General features: G+C 32.7%; 1 protein-coding gene across 1 annotated transcript; it reads right to left on the bottom strand.

The window, feature by feature from the left end:
• Positions 1–10,509: 10,509 nt before the first annotated feature.
• On the bottom strand, positions 10,510–14,234 carry LOC106765780 (uncharacterized membrane protein At3g27390). The gene is made up of 9 exons (XM_014650514.2): positions 13,854–14,234; positions 13,578–13,686; positions 13,284–13,479; positions 13,037–13,170; positions 12,474–12,762; positions 12,279–12,385; positions 12,027–12,198; positions 10,986–11,434; positions 10,510–10,890 (listed from the first exon to the last, which is right to left on the bottom strand). The coding sequence occupies exons 1-9, from the start codon at positions 13,942–13,944 to the stop codon at positions 10,641–10,643; spliced, it is 1,797 nt and encodes a 598-aa protein (XP_014506000.1). The 5' UTR covers positions 13,945–14,234; the 3' UTR covers positions 10,510–10,640.

Genomic DNA, 14,234 nt, shown 5'->3' on the forward strand with positions numbered 1-14,234 from the left:
ATTATTATCCATAATATTTTAATTTTTTTAATTCTCATACCTTTAATATTGAATATTGAGTCTTTCCTGTTTAAATTCATGAGAAGTAAAAAAAAAATTATACGTAAAATAATTAAAATAAAAATTGTATAATTTAGAGAGAGAAGAGTAAAATTACAAAAAATTATGTATATATAAATTATATTATTTCTAAAATTTAATTTGAAGTTTTGGAGTGAGACTAAAATTTAATTAAAGTTAGTGGGGCTAAACCCACTTTAACCCTGACCCTAACCCACTTGAGAGGGGGTTTTGGGGGTTGGGGCTTTTTTCTGGCCCCCTACTTAAGGGGCTTCTTCAAATAGGGCTTTTACAATAATGGGTTGGGGTTGGCCTTGGGGCCATGGGTTAAATTGACACCTCTAGTTTCTATACCATTATTAATCTCTCTTACCACTATGACTAGAGTTGTCAGTTTTTTTTTAAGTTCAAGGCTAATCCTGACCTTTTCTATATTTAACTCTCTTCTTAATCGTATTTTAGAGGTTTTTTAACCTCTAAAACCCCATTAAATAGGTTGTGAATGAAATAGGGCCAAATTAGCCTCCTATCCCCAAAACATCATTTTTGTTGTAAGATAATTCTAATTTTCTTTTGAATAACCACTTCACTAAGCACTTGATGACCTCTTCCTCACTCTCGTTGCCCTTCCCTCCACCTCCTCTTGTCGTCTTCCCTCGTCATGTTGGACCTCGGAGGAAACCTCCGCCCTCATTGATACCTATCGCGACAAGTGGTACTCCCTCAACCGCACCAATCTCAATGCCACCCACTGGCAATATGCTTCTCTTTATCAAAGACAACCTATTGGAAAATAGCAATTAGTTATAAAATAATTTAATCAGAAGAAAGAACATGTCATATTTTAGCCTAAAATAATTATCAAAATAAGAGCACTGAATTACAAATTTTCTTGGGCATCTCTCCAAATCTGTTTTATATGCCTACATAACAAAAAGTTAAGAAATTCTATCACATGAAAACTTGATTACTCTAATTCAAAACAAACCGACTATGTGGCAAATAAAGAGAATTTTTTTGAAAGCAATGGCGAAGTAACTTGAACAATAAATTTTGTTACAAAATAGTTTTACACAAGAAACAACAATGACCAGATTCTAAACTACTTTTGATAGAAAAATTGAGGTGAAAGGATCGCACAAGGTCTGATATTACAAGGAATCTAGGATAAATTCAATCAATGTTTGACAATATTGAAAAGGTAACAAGAAACATATTTCAGATTCAGTAAAAAACTCTAGTAGTTGAGTTTGACAAAAGACCATAATTCCTAAAACTATCTATGATACCTGTGTGGCTAAGGCATTACTATTAGTACCCTTCGGTAGAAATCATTAAAACACATACATACACCCATAACTATAAGAGCTTCAGAATTCCCTGTCTATCTTTTTATTTTGCAAGATAACATCTTAGATTTAGGCTTTGAAAATCCCAAACCATGGTCTGTGGTAAAGCTACTACTAAGTTCTTCGTTCTAAGAAGTTGGAGCTTTCCTATAAATCGCTACTATCTAGGGTAGGGACAAAACCAAGCATGTTATTTGTCTTTGGTTTGTCATATAGATATGAGAAATGGTACCATAACACACTTTTACATTCATTTGACACAGGATACAAGAGTAAAATGGTTATAAAAGTGTAAAGTTTTGTATTTTTTCAAGAAAGAAGAAAGTAAAAAGTAAGTAAGAATAATATCAAATGAATGTAAAAAATTTAGGTGTGTCAAAGAATCATTATTTTGTACATATGAGACCCAACTTAACATGTCATGTATATACCCATTCTAAAATAAAATGAACAAAGGAAGTCCTATGACAAAAGCTTAATGACTTCACAAAGGCATCAATAATCCTATTCTAGATAGACAAGGCAGTGATAAATAGTTTGAAAAAAAAAACGAGAAAATTCAATCAACTTTGAAAGAACCCATTTGGTGTTCAAAGAAAAGCATTTAGCTTTAACCAAATTGGGAAGAATGGAGGAGAAAAACAGTAAAAAAATATGAATACAATGCATTAAGATGTCATGTAACTTAAGCACATCATAGATAGTCATGAAGACATCTTTTTACTAATTATGCAGATGATAAAATGGGCAATGTTAACCTTTGAAGCAAAAGTCCCTTGAGCCCAGTTGAGGAGTCCTGCTACTATGGATGGCAAAAAAATTCGCGCCCGCGGATAAAACCCACAACGGATAGTTGGTACTCGCGGATATTTACTACCCGCGGGTTGTGGGTAGCGAGTATTTTAATACCCATTTATAAACAGGTCGGGTGCATGTATTATACTATCCGTACCCACGGATATCCTTTACCTGTAAAAAAAAATAATTTTAATTTATAAAATAATTTTAATTTAATTTAACTAAAATGTTATTTTAATTAATCCCAGGCAACGCTATGTTCCTTAATGCTACCTTCATCTCACATTTTTTTCTCAGTTCCATCCAAACACATCTCTATTTTCCTTTTCTCTCCAGCACAGATCTGCCATAAGCTGCTCCATTTGCGTCTCCAAAAGTGGTTTCCCTTTCTTCATCTCCAACACAGATCTACAATTTTTCCACCATTTTTACCGATAAAAAGCCTTTTTCACCGTTTAAATTCATCTTCTCACTGATTAAAGTCATCTTCACCGATTGTTCTTCTTTTTCTTTCGATTAAAAGCCTCTCCACCATTTGTTCTTCAATGTCCACCGTTCCATCACTCACTCGAACCGATTAATCGGTTCATATTGTGTTTTCCCCCTTTTCTAGGGTTTCTGTGAGTTCAGAGAGTGGAGAAAAAGGAGCTGCCTTTGCAGGTTTGGATGAGAGAAGAAGAAAACTTTTGAGGCTTTCGCGTCTGAGGAAGATAATCATCGGCGATAACGTTGGCGACATCGTCGGCGGCGTATGGGGATTCTGAGCACAGGCGACGCGATCACGGTGGCAAGTTTTCATTTTCGCTTTCGGCCGACCACGGTGAGGCGCGACGGCGCCTGTAAAGAGAAGAACAGGGCTGACCACATATAGGGATGAAGAAGAGACCTAAGTTGTCTTTTCATGGGCCTTAGCTTGGACCAATATTCACGAGGAGTACTCTCACAAATTTATTGTTGCACTCCTAAACTCATGGGCTTGGATTGTAGACGCACTCCTAGTTTATCATTTTGGCAGGTATCTACGGATATTTGTGAATTTTAAAATATCTGCGGATATTTTTTTAAACAGATACCCGTGCGAGTAGCGGGTCGAATAGCGGGTGAAATTTTTTGTCGAGTCAGATTGCGAATAGATACTATCCGTACCCGACCCAACTCATTATCATCCTTACCTGCTACTATTTACCCTGATTACAATAATCACCAATATCCTGTAAATAAACACAAGTTGAAATACCAATTTCTACTCTAATAATTGATCCCGAGAACACCAGCACAAACAAAAACCTGAATTTCCACAAATAGAAATACGATAATAAAGGCAAGAGCATCCCTTTTTTTAACACCATATAATTCCATCAAACACATTGTTGAATCACCAAAAACACAGAAATACGATAATATGGCTAAAACCATTCATATTTCAGCAGCAAACAACAAAGCCGAAAAAAAGTAAGTAAATAAAATTAAGAATTTTAAGTTTCATTAGAAAATATAAACAAAATTATTGAATGAGATGTTTTAATTTGATGAAACACAATTTCATTTTTAAATGGATTAAAAGGACTGGATTTAAGCGATTTTAATTAAAAATAGAAAAACGATATATTAAGACAGCAAAAAAAAAAATGTTCTAAGTTAAATTATCTTAATCTATTCAAATTGAATTTTAATAAAAATAGCTGAAAAATCACTATAAATTTCAACTGATAAATAGATTAAAATTATAAAACAATAAATTATAACAGAAATAATGCATTTTAATTAATTAAAACAATTATTGAATTAATCTCCTATTATGATCTTTCAGTTGTAACATTTTACCTGGGTATTACTCAGCAGTGGATGATAGCAAATTGGATAGAATATTATAGTACCAATCGCTATATTCGTTCTCAAAATATAAATATATCCACATCTATTAGGTAATTAATGTAAATATATATTTACGCTTTACATGAAATTCATTCAAGTGCTGAAATCGAAATTTGTCTCGTGGAGGCTAGAAAAAGTATAGAAAACAATAACATTTTCGTATGCATATAATTAATGTTTAATATATATATATATATATATATATATATATATATATATATATATATATATATATATATATATGGGGTTTGCTAACTTGCGTACGCCTATTTTTTAGTTGGTACATTTTAGCAATGTGTACGTAGACAAAAATATCCTTATATATCATTCTCAAAATTAAAAAAATAATTTTGAGAAACTCACAAACTCTTACCCATCTCTCTCATTCCTCTCAAACATCTCTTTTTCATCTCTTTCACTCCAACTTTTTCTCTGTCATCCCTACTCTAGCTCTAATTGAAAAAAAAGAATCAGAAACACTTGCCTTATTTTATTAATTTTCATTCTCAAAACTAAAAAAAGAAAACCTCAAACCCTTATTCACCTCCTTCATTCCTCTCAACCATTTCTCCTTCATCTCTCTCACTCAAACATTTTCTTTGTCATCTCTGCACTAGCCCCAACTAAAAAAACATTCATTATTATACGATTTACTTTTGTTAAGAGTTTAGTCATACTCACCTTTCGAAAAATGTTCATTCAAAATCTCTTTAATTTCATTATCTTCACTATATATATTACAGTCAACGGGCACAACATGCACCAAGACTTATGAGCATCCTTCCTTTACATTCCTTTACATTCTGAGACTACTACGTAACATTGATCTATAGCCATTTAATTTTTTTTGGTAGAAATTCATTAACTTGTTTTCCTTTACTAAAGAAAAAAACAAATCAAAATACAATAAAATTATCAATTATAAAATCAAACAATAAAAATTCTAAATCTTGAAATTTTATTTATAATTATATAAAGAAAAAATTAGGTGCTTTAATTTTTTTATTCATGGAAGTATTTTTTTTCTCTAACCATTTTATTTAATAATGAGTGTTTTTTTAGTTAAAGCTAGTGCAGAGATGACAGAGGAAATGTGTTGAGTGAGAGAGATGAAGGAGAAAAGGTTGAGAGGAATGAAGGAGGTGAGTAAGAGTTTGGGTTTTTTTTTTTTTTTAATTTTGAGAATGAAAATGATTAAAATAAGACAAATGTTTTTGATTTTTTTCAATTAGGACTAGAGTAGGGATGACAGAGAAAATGTTGGGGTGAAAGAGATAAGAGAGAAAGGTTGAGAGGAATGAGAGAGGTGATAAGGGATTTGGGGTTTCTTTTTTTATTTTTTTTATTTTGAGAATGAAAATTATTAAAATACCATTAACCTTAAAACTTAGAATTCATGATATAAGGGTATTTTTGTCTACTGAAATCCGGTACACATTGCTAAAATGTACCAACTGAAAAACAGGCGTACGCAAGTTAGCAAACCCATATATATATGAATGCTAGAATAGATCGGAATTGTTACTGTAATACTTATAGATACTTCAACCCATTCTAAATAAATTGTGACTTAATCTGGACGCTCCGTGGGGTTAAACCTGTACCTCCAATCATTTCCTTCTACACCTCTAATTCCGAAAATATTCCTAATTAATAAATAGTTTAAAATTTTAATATTTTGATTAGTGAAAATTTCTGTGTCATCATTGATTCCACTTCCATTTTCTTTCAATCACTAAGCATACATTGTTGACCTCCGTAATCCTTGACCCTGCACCCTTTCATTCCTATACCCCATTTTCATTTTTATAAAAAATCCTACACCCCTGCACCTTTGAAATGTAATTCTTTGCTTGAGGTTTTATAATTTGCAGGTCATATTTGTGAGTGAATGTTGTTTATATATATATATATTCGAGAATGATTGTTGAGTGTAAGTTGAAGTGTTTAACTTGTGGTGCTGTATTGGGTTGTTCGTATTACCTCATTCTCCGTCTTCTTGTTGAAGAAGGAGGTTAGTATTTGTTTTTGAATCTGTTTGCATCTTCTTGGTTGGATTGATATGGATGATGGATTGTTAGTATTATTTTTTTAAATCTGTTTGCATCTTCTTCGTTGGATTGATATTAATGGAGGAGAGGGTATTTTATTTTCGTTAATATGTTTACAATGAAAAATCGAAACTAAGATCCGATGTGCAGGTCGGACGTGGATATCCGATTTACAAATCTTTGGATGTAGATATCCGATGTACAAACTCTCGGATGTGGTATCTGATTTACAAACTTTCGAATGTGGATATCTGATACATGATTTTAAGATATTTATTATGCATGTTTACATTTGATATTTTTATATTAGTTTAAATTTTTGTTAAAACTTCTTATATTAGTTTCAATTTTTTTTAAAAATTTTTATGTATTAGTTTATAATATATTTTATAATTTGTAATTAATAAAAAATAATTTTATGACTACATTAAAATGAATAAAACTAATTTTAAATAAAAATAATTTAAAATGAAATTATGGGATGTGGATTTCCGATAATCATATATTCAGATGTTAAAATCCAACCAATGTGTATTAATTTGTATAAAAGTTTAATAATACTTTTATTTAATTATTTTATTAGTTTTTAATTAATTTTAAAATTATATATGATTTTGTATCCGTTTATAATGTAATTATATAATTTAAAATGAATATAAATTAATTTCTATGACATATTAAAATTAATAAAACTAATTTTTTAAAAAATATACTTAATACGAATTGGACGTAGAGATCCGATGAAATTGAATTTGTTGGTCTATTAGAAGTACAAGGATTTGTTTCTTCAAGATGTAACAATGCATCGGGCATTTATTGATAACAAATTTTAGTTATATTACTTATTATTTTATTATTTTATAATTATATTTAAGTTTATGTATAATTTTTGTGAATTTATAATATCATCCGATAATATATAATTGGTAAAAAATAATTGTTACGAATGTTTCATATTTTTTGCATATTGTTTTATTAATATTATTTAAATAGGTTTGTTTTATACAAAAATTTAACAAAACTAATTAACTACATTTTTATAATTATTAATTTTTGTTAATATAAAAAATGAATTTTAAATATTTAATTTTTATAATCTTTTAGATATAATTTATACGTTATTTTTTATGTTTATGAAATTTTTTAATAATGTTGTATAGTTTTAAGTTTATTTAATTTGTTTTTTTTTTTTAAAGTTGATTACATTGTTAATAAATTTATAATTGTATAATGTATTGCATTAGTTTATATTTTTATAAATAATTTTAAATTTTAAATTTTAAATTTTTTGTATTATTTTTTTATTTTATTTTATTATAGATAATTATAGTTTAAATGTACAAATATTGTTATGGGATAGATTCTGAAATAAATTCTAACATGTGACAAATCATTTCACAACAAATTATTATAACAAAATATTTAAAATAATTATAACAGAAAATTTAAAATAATTAAAACATAATACTTAAAATAATTATAACATAAAATAATGAATTCAAATATTAATATACATAATAAACTATTTAAAATAAAAGAGTTATATAATAAATTATTTAAAATAAAACAATTAAATAATAAAATATTTAAAATAAAACAATTAAATAATAAACTATTTAAAAAACAATTAAATAATAAAATATTTTAAATAAAACAATTCATTTCAAATAAAAACAACGATGAAACCCAAAAAAAAACATAAATAAAACTGTAAAACAAAATAAAATAAAAAACGCATTAGGTATGTATCGGATAAGGGAAATTGATATAGCCTACATCGGATATTGAGATCCAATGCTAGTTGTATCGGTTTTCCATATGCAATACATGCCTATCGCGTTTCGGACCATAAAACCATGGATAGATCAACCAAATGAGACAAACTTAAGTAATTTTTAGTCATCCAATTTATATATCCAGTCTATCAACATGCTACAAACATGCAAAAGCAGCAAAAAAAAAATTAAAACCATGAACCAACCTCGTTCCAGCAAAGAAGAAAATTGGAGGAAGAAGATGATGAATCTGCACTAGGAAACACAACAAAGGAGAAACTAAAATGCTAAAATGAGATCTTGTATTAGTGTGCGCACAAGACAACAAAGAAAGGAAAAATCAAATCGGTCAAGAAGAAGAGTCCAATGTTTCTGTTCCTCGGTTGCGAAAAAAAAAGAAGCTTGCGAGGATCAACGGTGGTGGTTGCTGTAGTTGAAAAAAATAAGTGCTCTGTGAGAAAGGATAAAAGAGAGTAAGAAGGCTAAGAAGGGAGAGGAAGGATGCTGTGAGAAATGAGAGAAAGGTAATGGTGTTGTGAGAGGAAGGATGTTGTGAGAAAGAAAAGAAGGAGAGTGTTCCTCCCTGCACCTCCTCCTTTTCTCCCTGCACCTCCAAAATTACCTTTTTACCCTTCATGAATTTAGAAAAGTCAAACTATAATTAATGAAAATTAAATGTGATTCTAACTCCTAACACCCCCCTCACCCCCTTCCTGGTCAAATGAGCACTTCAGAAACAAAAGTTTTCATTGTTTTATGAGTGTTTCTCCCTAACTTCCATTGTTTTATTGTTTTGGTGAGGTGCAAGAAGAACGAGTGGCATTTGATTTAAGCTTTCGCTTTGAAAGTGCATTTTGCTCGGTGTTTTTGCTGATGCTTTCGGCTCTGAACATAGACGAAAGAGGAAGAACGAGAGGAAGGAGGAGAGCTCCCAGGTAAGTCCATTTTTAATATTGCCGCACATGGAGTTGCGACAAGCCAAACCGCACTTTGAATTGCGGTTATGAAGAGACGCACTTCAAAGTGCATTTTGTCTCTGCCGCCATTCGAAGTGCGTTTTCGCACAACCGCAGTCTGATCTGCGTTTCTCCCCGTGCACCCCCAAAAACCAAACCAACCGCAAATCCAACGGCGATTGGTTTCAGACGCTGTTCCACCTGCGGCAGGCGTTAACCGCGAACCCATTTGCGGTTCGACAACTCACCGCCCAAAACCCAGCCGCCCTTCGTACTGCGGCTTTTCTTAACCGCAGTTCCATTTGCGGTTCTATATGCGGCACCCCCAAAACCCTCCCCGCCCATCCCATTCGCACAGTTCAAGCACAGTTTCAGTTGATATACAGAGGAAATGCAACCACAATCACAGATCAAGCAAAGAACATGATTCTTAACCCACAACATCAACAGATCTGAGAAGAAAAATACTAACTTGCATGCCAGATAAACTTGAAAAACGAGAAGAAGTGATACCAACTACAGCCAACAGCGAGATAGCAGCAGTGCACTTTAAAACAACTTGGCCTTGGAGCATAGGAGAGCAAGACAAAGAAAGGGGGTGTAGGATATTTTGTGTGAGTTGCGGCAGAGTTATAGGAGTAGACTTATGGGGGGTAGGGTTATAGGGTACAGTAGGAATTAAAATAAAATAGGGAGGTGCAGGACGAGACCATGGAGGTGCAGGGGGAACACTCAAAGAAGGATAATGGTGATGTGAAAAATGAAAATAAGGTGAAATCCCATGCACAAAAGCATGTAAAACTAGACTCTTTGAAATTCAATTTGACTCCTGGAAATCTTTAAACACATTTAAAAAATTAAAACTGTTTTTAAAAATTAAAACACCTTTTAATTAGGGTTAAAATTGGAATTTTATTAAAATTTAGAAGTACAAGATAGAATGCTTAGAGGTGCAGCATCAATGCAGCATTAATGGGCTTTTATCCAATAATTCGATGGGGACATTTCTTCCTGCAGCCCCATAAAATCTCCAATTTCCAAAGTCCTCCTGATTAAAAATATAATAAAATCTGCACTCCATCTTCTTCAATGTAACATTTTCACCCCTCTCCATCCAACATTCATCTTCCCTTACACACCTCCATATCCACTCTTTCCACCACACAAAAATCAATGACACAGCATAACAAAGAAGAAAAACACACACCTATCAGGCTCTCCTCTCGTCCATTTTTCCCTCTCCCCTTTCACGGAGAACATTTAGAGGGAGAGAGAACTAGAGGAAAATTTGGGATTTTTAACGAAGGGTAAAATTGAGTTATTAGATTTTATGGGTTTACAGGATGAAAACGGGAGGTGCAGGAAAAAAATGCCTGTTTGCAAGTCCAACGTAAACCAGCCCAAAATTCTCTAGCTCCATGGCAACAAGGTCTACTACGTAAAGGGTTACAAATTTAATACACCTAGTACATTTTATTTTAAATTAATTATAATGAATTAATTAGACAAGATATTTATTAATTATTTTCTTCTATAAAAAATTTGCTCTATTTAAAATTCATAAACAGTTTTTAGTAGATGGGAAATCATCCATAAATACAATATCTTAAAAACTAAATTTTAAAAAATAGTTATGAAACCTTAATGAAAAGGTTTCAAACTGTTTATAAACCATGAACCAAACTATAATTGAAGTACAGCAAATTACGGCAATCTATCAAACAATCTAAAGGAATTTACAATGATTCATTGACAATGTGAAAAAACAAAAACTAATCAAACATTTTCATCGGAGGCAACTGATACTATAGACCTATTAGATCTTCCAGAAGGTTCTATCTCCAAATCCAAATATTTAGTAACTAAAGTCTTTTCGCAAATATCTACTACATCCCCTGAATGAATAGCTAAAGCCTTTCCTGAAACGTCTTTCTCCAGAGAATGAGCGATCAAAGCTTTTACAACCTGACGAAATTTCCTTCTGTATGTTGGCAGCTTTGATACTCCTCTTATCATTCCAATCATCCTGATTCAACATTGCACACTCATCACTCAAACTCATTAACAACTTAATCAAAATATATTCTTAGTATAGTAAGATTTGTTATTTTACTCACTAACCTTCTGGAAATTCCCTCCATCTGGGCAGCTTTAAGAGCATCAGGTGTCATAACACCACCGTTATCCCAAGCCTCCTGGCGTTGCTTGTTGAATCCAAAAAGAACTACTTTTTCCAAGTATCTCACTTCAGCTTCCCCCAATTTGATTACCCTTATCTGTTCCTTCAGAACCATCACAGGATTGAAGAACCAATCCAGCAACTTGTCCTTTGGCCTGTTTAAATAGGTAATCTCAAAGTCCTCAAGCAGCAAAACACCACTTGAATTCGCTTTGATGGAGAAGATAAGTGCTTGTAGGAGTGAATAACAAGGCAAGCCAACACCAACTATTGAAGCTTCATTTATATTCTTGCCCCTCATCCATTCACAGAGGTCAGCACCTGTAAGTACATTAGCATCCAATAATTCCTTGCCTCTCATCTCACAGTACTTCATCATATTTCCCCAAATCTGTATATTATGATTTAAAAACAACATTAGAGGTTGTTTCTAGATCAAATAATAATAAAAAAAATATTCACTTCCTATAAACAATTCCATTTGATAGCTATTCTGCAAAGTGCATAGTCATTTGGTTTTTGAAGACAGAAATCAACCAAACGCCAACCAACTTTCTAAGTTATTTAAAATAGAAACCAGTACAGAAAAATCAGTGGAAAAAGAAGCCAGATATCAAAATCATTGACACAAATAAAAAAATATAGTATATGCATCACTTTTGATAGTTAAACCAGAATAAAAAATTCTTGAATCGTGACTTGCTCAGATGATGATATTTGATACCTTGTTTTTTGTTTTGTTGTTTATAATTATTATAAAATCATTTAACAAGGTTTCTTCATTACCCCTAACATGCGCCAAAGAGCCTGTTCAAATTCTTGGTTTGACTTTGGCAGGCAGCATCAATGCAGCTAATTTGTAATCTAAGCATAATAACATTTTGATCCAAACTTACAGTTTCTATATAAAGTGGCATGGCTGGAGAGTCTATTTGCCAATGTTTTAAACTAATCTAATCAACATTAGATGAAAATCTGCTTACCTGCACCATTTTCACCTCTTGAATGGTCTCTCTAACAGATCTTGAAGGAGCTAAGTTTGGCATAAACATTGCAGGTGGGTCCATCGAAGTATTTAATCTGCTTCCACCCACACTGGATCCTCTCACAGAAAACTCCGATGATTGAGAGGCTTTTTTCTTTCGATACTGGGGCCTGGCTGCAAGCAAATTGAATGCTGATGTTAACGGAATAAATGGCAGATAGTAAAGAAGACTAATTGGGAAAATGTGTACTTTGGTAAGAATGTCCCCTCCCGTAGATAGAGCCAATCATTTGTATATTCGTCAAATTCAGCAACCATAGCCATCAGATAGGCTAAACCTCGACGGAAAGATCTTTCCTAAACCCACAGGAAGGTTAAAAGGTAAGATAAAAGCAAAGATTCAGCAAAAGAAATAGGGAATGAAGAACAAAAAATGGGATCAAACCTGACAGACTATAACAGCTGCATAAATTCCAAAAAAAATGCTTGATATAATAGCCAATAATATGCTGGCAAGGACAACTAGTGGCCACACAAATATTGTCAAACCAGCAATGGGGACACAAACTGTTTCAAGGAATGGACCCTCTCTGCTAATCAAATCATGCAAAAGTCTGAACCAGCCCTTGAACAGCATGTAGGGGCTCTTTACTATAGCAATTGCAGTGAAAAGAGGAATCTCCACAACTAGCCCCAGTATCCCAACAATGACACATCCAGGAACATGAATTAACCTATAAAACAAGTTTCAATGGTGATGAAGAGTACTCCTTTAATTAAATATTTTGCAAACAGAAATTGCAAGTCAAAGCATTCAATCAATAAAAAGAAGAAAATATATGAAAATGAAAGACTTTGAGATAAAGAAGACATATATATGAAAGACTTGTTTTGCATTACTGTTATTCAATAAAAAAAAACCACTCTAATTCGTATCAGTCTATTATTAGATAACTGTATATAAATCTTTCACAATACTTACATCAAAATTAAATTTATGACCTTTACCTTAGCCTCTGACGCTCATCTGAGGCAGGTGATTCACGTAGTTCCTTTAAGAAACTTGGGTATGAATGGTAACACATATCTGCAAAATCCCTAACCACCGTGGAACTGCCTTTGATAGTTCCATACGTTCCATCCTGAGTTCAGTGAGAATCCACAAATGAACTCATAACTTCTACGCTAAGTAAAAACATGCTAATAAAATTTAACAATCAATCTTGATTAGTGCAAGAACATCTCAGAAACTCACCACAATACAGTGAGAAAATTTCTTGGACTCGTTATCGTGTCTGAAGGCCTCAAAAGTTGAAACCCAAGGGGTAAAGAAACCATACCCCACTCCAACAAGAACGCTTCCCGCTATGCCAAGACCCAACCACAAGCAAAACAAGGCAGGCAAAGCAATCAAAATGGCGACTTTCAACGCTGCATCAAACATCTGAACCCTACAAAGACAAACAAACCATCCTCGTTCATCATATGAAATAGAGTTGCTGATTGAAATTCTACAAAGGAAAAAAGGAAGCTGTAGAAATTATTTTACTTAAAAAGGGTGTAAACAGTCCAAGCCACATGTGAAGGAAACAGCGCCAGAATCACCCCAACGTTGCCTAAAATAAGAACCAGACAAGCAATAGGACCCACGACTATGCCTGCAGAACTTAAAGAAAAACTCAATAACCCACCATCCAAATTCACCTCAGATTTCACAACATGAGAATAAATCAGCAAAAAAAAAGAAAAAACCAAATCTTTTCAGAAGTCAACATTCAATCATGAACCACAAAGTGTGAAAAAAATGTAAAAGAAAAAAGAACACCTTTTAAGGCACCGAGAAAGAAAGCATAGAGGAACACAACGACCACGTAAGAAGCCTTCGTCCAAGCTTTCATAAAGCTTTGAAAATCCATGTTAGTAAAGGATCAGTTCAAGATCAGAAATACGTTTGCAAAAGAGGGAAGTTGAAAGTTGTAACCGAAATTGGAACGAGGCTTTGAAGGCATATGAAGAAAATGAATTGGCAAGTCATGGGAAATGAGGCGAGTTAGTTCAGTCAAAAACGAAATTGTATAAAAGGGCAAAGTAGACTTGCGGGGCAAGAAGATGACAAAACTGAAAACTCAGCCAAGAAACAAATCATTTGTTCAAAATGTTTGCAACCAAAAAGTAATATAGGCACGGAAAAGCGAGGACAAATCAG

This window comes from Vigna radiata, chromosome 7, assembly GCF_000741045.1.
Source record: "Vigna radiata var. radiata cultivar VC1973A chromosome 7, Vradiata_ver6, whole genome shotgun sequence".
Lineage (NCBI taxonomy): Eukaryota > Viridiplantae > Streptophyta > Magnoliopsida > Fabales > Fabaceae > Vigna > Vigna radiata.

Coding starts and splice junctions, on each gene's coding strand:
- LOC106765780 (XM_014650514.2), bottom strand. CDS start 13,944: ATGGATTTTCAAAGCTTTATGAAAGCTTGGACGAAGGCTTCTTACGTG. Junction 13,687..13,853: donor CTTTCTCGGTGCCTTAAAAG/GTGTTCTTTTTT, acceptor TAAGTTCTGCAG/GCATAGTCGTGGGTCCTATT. Junction 10,891..10,985: donor ATGGAGGGAATTTCCAGAAG/GTTAGTGAGTAA, acceptor ATGTTGAATCAG/GATGATTGGAATGATAAGAG.